We start from the raw sequence: 7816 nt of genomic DNA, 5'->3' as shown, positions 1-7816 counted from the left end.
AAATAATAAATTTACATATATATCCATAAAAATACCCCAATTTAGAGTTTTATTTTTTCAATTACAAGGTAACGGTTCTTTATTTGTTTTTTATTTATTAGCATTTTGTAACTTCAGATTTAATAAAGTCTTTTATACTTCTTTACCATTTTTTTTGCAGCATCTGGAATGATTGAAAAATTGTAGTCCTAATTCTCTAAAAAACCATCTAGAAATGAGATTTTAATAATTTTTTTATAATTGTCTAAAATTATTTTATATTTAATATAGTTGGAGACGAGCATAATATAGTTAAATTTTTTTTTTAATATAATTGAGATGATTTTGTAGTGGATAGGTTTTTGAACCCGTTAAAACTAGTACATAAAAATCAAACAAATAATATTTTTTAAATACCTCAAAAATAGTTTAATTAAAAATCCATTAAAACCGGTGAAAAAAAAAAAAAAAAAAAACTCCGAAAAGACCCCAAGACTTCTACATAAATTGTTATTCAACATTGAACATACGTAGAATACGATAACGATCCTCCAACCAAAAGCTCCAAGTGGCAAGAGGCACTCCGTCAGAACAGAACTTCTTTATCTTTAAAAAAAAAATAATAATAATAAATAAAGGGGGGTTAAATTAAATGTGATATTTCTCAAAAGAGACTGTTGCATCAACACTTGAAAATGAAAGGCACCGACAGGTGAAACAGAGCTTTTCCCCTCCCTGGCCGAAACGGCGAAACGTACGCTTTTTACTCACGTGGATCACGTGAACATAAATTAAAGCCGGATTTAAATATGTCCAAACAAAATCCTTCCCGACCCTGCCTCGCATGATCTTCTCTCCACTCACCAATCCCACTACTTCTAAGAATCTTCTTCATCTACAAACGCGCTTCAATTCCAATAACAGAACGCGTCTTTTTACATACGCTTTGAAGCGCGTACAGAAAACCCATAAACAGTTCCCCAGATTCGAAATCTTAGAAAATTTGAAAGATATGCACAAGTTACCGCATGTTCATTTCAGTTCATGCTTCTCTAACAACCATCCTCATCTAGCGTTACCGTCACCGAAACCGTGTTTGGTAGCTGAGAAGATCCAAAGTAAATGAGGAATTTTTTAATCTTTGATTCTGGATTTTTTTGGGATTTTGTTCAAATATTTACTTGGGTCTCTTAAAGATTCAAATTTTAAATTTCAAAACATGAAAATTTAGACATGTACAGTTACACTTGAATTAACCTCTTATATTAAAAAAGCAAAAAGAAAAGGTAAATTAAGTATGTAATTATACAATTATAATCTCAGTTCTCATCTAAATCATTCATCATCATCATCGCCATCTTCTGATGATGATGGTAATGACGACGATGTTGAATTTCTGCAAAACTCAAACTTGTTCTCCTCCATTTTCTCGAGTACAAAATGCCCCAATAAATCCACAGTCTCCACCAAGTTCTCTGTACACAAGAACTCTTCACTGTAAACTTTCTCAACTTCCCTATCAAAGTCATGCACAAACACATGCGTCCTCTTCTCCTTTCCCCTCCTGCTTCTCGCCATTACAGCCGCCGAATATATCGGAGCCATCCTCCCTGGAGCGGCCGAGTTGTAGCCACGTGGACCATCCACTAAAATTACATCCCAATCGATGTCATATAGATGATTCGGCATGTCGTTGATTCCCAATTTGCAGTCAGAAAATAGAAGATTTTGAACTGGCCTGCACTCGTCTCTCACATGACCTCTCGCAAACGACAAAAGTTGTCTCATTTCCTTGACCTTGGTGACATATTGAACATCGTAAATCTCGACATCCGGATGGTTTTTCTCAAAAGATTGGACTAAGAACTCGCTTTCGTCGAGAAAGATCGTGTGGCCTTGGAAGTTTAGAGACTTCCAGAGGAGGGACTCGTGGGTGAGACCGAAAATGAGGAAGTTACAAGAGGGAGAACAGGTTGAGAGCGTGTTGGCAATGGAGGTAAGCTCGGCTGGAGACATGGTGGAGTTAGAGGTGGAGGTGTAGTGGAGGAGGGCGGTGGTGATGGTTGACGGAAGGCTGCCGGAGCTCGTGGCAGACGTCAATGTATTGGTGGAGGCGGCGGGGTTGATGGCGGTGGTGAAGAAAGTGAGAGTGAAGACTAAGGTGAAGAAAGCGATGAAGAAGAGAAGGTAAAAGCGGTGGTGGTGAGCGGAGGAGGGTTTATGGATGGAAGGGTGGAGGAGAATCAGCTTCGTGTTCGTGTTGCTCTTCATGATTGATCGATGTTGAAAACGAAGAAGAGTGAGAGTGATTAGTTTTTTTAATTTTGTGGAAATGAAGAGTGAGAGGACAGAGAGGAATCACGGAGGAGATTGAGAAAACTACACCAAGACCAAGGAGGAAGGGTGAAAGGGATGGAGGTGATGTTAAAGAATGGACATGTGGGGGGCCCCTGGAATTTTTGTGTAAATAGTGGGACAAATTCTTTTTTTTTTTTTTTAATTATTATTATAGATAAAATTCTATCCCATTTATTTAGGAGATTCACAAGTTATTAAATTAAATGATTATGTGAACATAAGGACAAACATATAGTATATGATTTAAAGTGAAATTATGGAGGAGGCTGGATACAATGAAAGATGTTGGAACAGTATGGAAATTAGGTGAATATTAAATTATTAATTAATGGATGGATATGGGGATATAATGAAAGATATTGGAACAGTATGGAAAGCAAGAAGATTTCAGATTACCTAAGTACTCCTTCGTGAAAGTTGGTAATGTTATCGATTAAAGGATGGAGTTTTGTTTAAACACAATAGAGTCCAAGTTATAACTTTTCCTCTAAAATAGCATAGGGTTATAATATATATATATATATGAAGAAGAGATATATGTTGTTGTGTTATCCCTTTCACCTCACTGCCATCACAATGAACCCCACATATATGTTAACTTGTAAAGTCAACGACAACATAGTCATATTTCACAAGGATGAGTGACCTTGCAACATTCACTCACTTCGACCCTTGGAGTATGTGAAAGTCTATTGTAGAATTCTTCCGTAAAATACCAATAAAAATACGTTGGCAAACAAAGCTCACATATTAATAAACTTTTTTTCACAAGTCTAACATGGCAATTGATTTTTATTTCTAATGATTTTTTCTCCCTGCTAACGTTGCCTAGGGGTGTGGTGGGAGTATTATACTTGATTTATGCGAGAAAATATGTGAAGTATTGTTCTTAGAAATAAAGTAAAATAATCTATATAAGAATAAATTCAATATAATCATAAAAAAATTTTGTCTCAATTTAGGATAATTATAAATAAGAATAAACTCTATATTGTAATAAGTTATAATTTTTCTAATTCCTGCCTTAAGGAAAGTTGTCTCTACATAGTAATAATTATTTGTATATTACAAAAAAAAAATATGTTATATTACATTAAAGGTTTAAGATGAAATAAAACATTTATTTAAAGTTGTTTCAGAAAATGATTTATACATTAGAGTTGTTACTACATCTTTTACCTTGCGAATATGTAATAACTCACTATATGAACACTTTCTTGTTGAAGCCAAAATATTTTTAGCTTCTTAAGCATGTTTAGAGCTTTATGACATAAAACTTTTTGTATTTCCATACTATCATCCTCGGGATTATTTCTTTCCTCTTCTTGTCTAATTACAGCAATTATTTCTTCTTTTGTTAAAGCATGCACGATTTATTGCTCATTTGGATGATCGAGAAAGCCATTAATATCCATTCGATTGTTGTAGTAAAGTTGTCGAATCTGACTACTCAATTCTGCAATGACTCTTTTATTTCTCCTCATCCACTTCATTTGTATCTTACAATTCATCGACATTGGGGGTCCTAATTTTGCAGTGCTTAAAACTATTGGCAATTGTCTGTAACTTCACATCAATTAACCATGCATTAACTGCATTTATAGTTCCATTAATAACACTTATCTTTATTGGTTCCAAGACACAATCTTTTATCCGTTTCAAAAGTAGGCAATTGAAGCGCTGAATTAAAAATTCTAATACTACTAAAATATGAATTGAAATCCTAATATTGTACTACTAAAACATATGAATTATAAAACAAGAAATCAAAACAATAATTCTTTGTAACTACACCTCCATTAAGTTATAACCTCCTCATAATAATAAAATTAGTTAGTCTCACTGTTATGACTATAGAGAGGTTTTACTGTAATATGCAATGTTCTGAAACTCGGACCAGACCGGGCGGTCGAACCGGTCCGACCGGGTTTCGCTGAGATTTCCGGTTTAAAAAAGTAAAAACCCGGATTTTTAAGTTAGACCGTTTTAAACCGCGGTTGGACCGTCTTACTGTAGCAAACCGACGGTCCAACCGGTTTAAGAAACAAATCCGGTCCACTAAATAAAATTTAAAAATGTGAAAAAAATTTAAAAAGTTAAAGTCAAACGGTCAAACCCCCATTTTTTTAATCCATTTTCTATTTCTTTTGCAGATTAGCTGTCTGCCACTTTACTAAATTGAANATAGAGTCCAAGTTATAACTTTTCCTCTAAAATAGCATAGGGTTATAATATATATACATGAAGACGAGATATATGTTATTGTGTTATCCCTTTCATTGCCATCACAATGAACTCCACGTATATTTTAACTTGTAAAGTCAACGACAACATAGTCATATTTCACAAGGATGAGTGACCTTGCAACATTCACTCGCTTCGACCCTTGGAGTATGTGAAAGTCTATTGTAAAATTCTTCCGTAAAATTCCAATAAAAATATGTTGAGAAACAAATCTCACATATTAATAAACTTTTTTTCATAAGTCTAACATTGCAATTGATTTTTATTTCTAATGAATTTTTCTCCCTGCTGACGTTGCCTAGGGGTGTGGTGGGAGTGTTATATTGGATTTGTGCGAGAAAATATGTGAAGTATTGTTCTTAGAAATAATAGGTTTACTTATTATAGTTTATAATAACTTTTTGAATATCTATCTCAACTTTTACATTGTAGATGATACAACATTATCTTAGAAATTAATAGGTATTATGAATAATTTAATCACTTTTCAATCTTAACCAATGGTGTATTATTTATTTAGCTTGCAAACATAGAGATATTCACTTAGGAAACATCAAATTATTCCAACTTTTTTTATAAAAATATTTTTAGAGACATTCCAAAACATGATAATAATCAAACACGAAAGTTACTCTTTTTAGCTAGCTTTAAAATTTTTAAACAGGCTCTTAATCTTCATTATGTGTAATTATCTTTTTGTAAAAGATGTGATACTCGAAAAAAATTGGATTAAGGATTGAAATAAAAAAGTTCTGGGAATTTTTGGGTGAATGTTGGTGGGAGAGGAGACCAAAAGAGGATGAGAAGATTGTTGAAAAATAATCACTATCAGCCCCGTATTTTGCGGTTTATGGATGTCACTCTTTGAGTCTTTGTCAACAATAAACTACAAATATTCTTTTTAACAAACACTTAAATTATAGCACCTTGCAAATTCCATAATAACCAAAAAGCCAAATTGTAAAACACCTTGCATATTATACATTAACCACAACCCAAAAACCAAAATTAATTTCCGGAGCTAAAGCATTATCACCAACCTTTATTAAAAGCTCAAGTGTTCCCAACTTTTCTATTATTTAAAATTTTAACACAACTTTTCCCAAGCACAAAGTGCTTTATTTTTAATCAAGGTTTCCATAATGTTATAACTACTTAAACAAATGATTAAAGTCTTTAATTAATATGGCCCAATTCCATTTTCTCCTCCTATGTATTATTATTCTCCACAACCCTCGTAACATGGGATGACAAGGCAATTAAAGGTACGCGCGGTCCACATATTTTGAATCAAATTGATTTGGATTTTGGAATTCGTCATCTCGAATTAATGATTAAGGATTTGGTTAAGAAATTAATTGTGCATAATTATGATTATATAACATGCGTTATAACTTTCCAGTTTCGAATGAGTATTATATTCATTAAGTTTGTCTTATCCAAGTGCATGCATTATCTTATTTATAAAGAATTCTATACATATACAGTAACTTACTTTCACAAATGTGGTTATATTGTCAAAAATAGATATGGTGTATTATTTATTGCCCACAGTTAATTGGCTCTTTTGACTTTTGTATGTCAATAACTCCTATTCAAAAGAGAACACATTTGAGGATAATATACACATCTGGGTTAGAGCTCGTCAATGACCGATCCCAAGCCGGCCCGGGCCTAGGCTTGTTTAGGACTAGTCTCTTTGGGATTGGTTCTATTTGGGACCAATCGCTCATAGGTTTGGACCAGTCCTATGGGTCTGTAAAATTTTATTTTCTCCCTTATCTTTTTTTATATTTTAGGGGCCAAATAAAATTCTATAAGGGGGTTTATGTAATTTTTAGGGGTAGATTAGTAATTTGCAGGGGCAGCAACCAATGGTTTTAAAAGTAAATTTTTTAAATTTTGTAAACTTTTATTTTAACCTCTACAATTTCTATCTATTTCAAAATTTATAGAGGGTTTTATATAATTGTCTAGGGGGCTAAAAAAAAATAAACCAAAAGGGTTTGGGCCTGGCCTTGGGACCGGTCCTAAGCCCAGGTCTTGGAGGAGGGCCTAGTGGAGGGACCGAGCCCTCCTCCTTAGGCCTGGTCTGGTTTTGAGACCAGGCCTACTAGGATCGGGTTTTTAGGCCAAGTTTTTGGACCTGATCCCAAATGCCCAACTCTAATCTGGGTTTCTTTATTTTTCTCCATTTTATAAATAAAAATATATTTTAAACTATAAAATATATTATATCGAATTGGTACTTCTTTTACTTGTGGATTTTCTCTCAGGCAACATAATCCTAATATTTTTTGTGTATACTTAACCCTCCCAAAAAACAATTTCTAAGTGTTGGTATCAAAGTCCCACATCAGTTAGGAGACGAGGGTCTTAGTCGCTTATATAGCATAAGGATACCCGCATCACATCGGTAAACAAACAAGGGTCTTGGTTGATTATATAGCACAAAGATACTCTCACTGTCCATAGACGCCTTTTCAGGACAAAACTGTGTAGGTCTTAGGGCCCAAAGCAGCCTTTTCAAGATAAAACCGCGCAGGCCCTAAGGTCTAAAACGGATAATACTTTTGAAAATTCACCTACTATATGTCTGGGTCTAATATACATCAATAATTGACGTTAGAAGGAGGGCCTAGGCCACTCCCAAGCCTCTTGCCCCCCGAGGGGTTGTATTGATGCCGAAGTCCCACATCCACCTTACTATTGTGTTTTAATCTCTCAAATTGTCAAATATCATGTCTATAATGTTTACAAGTGAATAAAAACAAATTTCATTAAGAGGATTGCAAAGAATGCAGATTATTGCACGCATTAACCAAAAAAAAATCCTCAGGGCTAGGGCTTTACTAAATGATTGGTTGAAAGAGACAAGAAGTTCATGGGGTGAATGCTATTTGTTCAAATTTCAAAGTGGGCTTTTCAAATAAGTAAAAAGGGCTTATTTGGACCAGAGTTGCTATGAACCAGTTTTCATTAGAATACAACATTGAACACCATTTATCTTCTCACTAAAATATCCCAAGTTTTGACCTAAATATGTGGATTTCTCATTACGTCCAATTTCTATGAACTCATTTGGGCTTCATATTGGTTGGCGAGGAGGCAAAGTGAATACGCTTGGTAATTTTCATGGCTTGAGTATCTCTTATTGGTGTAAATGATGCCAAATATTTGATTTACTAACACAAGACTTTGCTCCATGATAACCAAGAAATTTTATGAAAATGGC

At 34.0% G+C, this 7816-nt stretch overlaps 1 protein-coding gene across 1 annotated transcript; it reads right to left on the bottom strand.

Moving 5' to 3' along the window:
- Positions 1-1209: 1209 nt before the first annotated feature.
- On the bottom strand, positions 1210-2381 carry LOC116106220 (protein IRX15-LIKE-like). Its single transcript, XM_031392567.1, has one exon. The coding sequence runs from the start codon at positions 2248-2250 to the stop codon at positions 1315-1317; it is 936 nt and encodes a 311-aa protein (XP_031248427.1). The 5' UTR covers positions 2251-2381; the 3' UTR covers positions 1210-1314.
- Positions 2382-7816: the final 5435 nt, after the last annotated feature.

Source organism: Pistacia vera, unplaced genomic scaffold, assembly GCF_008641045.1.
Source record: "Pistacia vera cultivar Batoury unplaced genomic scaffold, PisVer_v2 Contig51, whole genome shotgun sequence".
Lineage (NCBI taxonomy): Eukaryota > Viridiplantae > Streptophyta > Magnoliopsida > Sapindales > Anacardiaceae > Pistacia > Pistacia vera.
The sequence above is the reverse complement of the archived record's forward strand: the minus strand, read 5'-3'. Positions and strand labels throughout refer to the sequence as shown.

Bases quoted from the DNA above. Each gene is read 5' to 3' on its own strand.
- LOC116106220 (XM_031392567.1), bottom strand. From the start codon at position 2,250: ATGAAGAGCAACACGAACACGAAGCTGATTCTCCTCCACCCTTCCATC.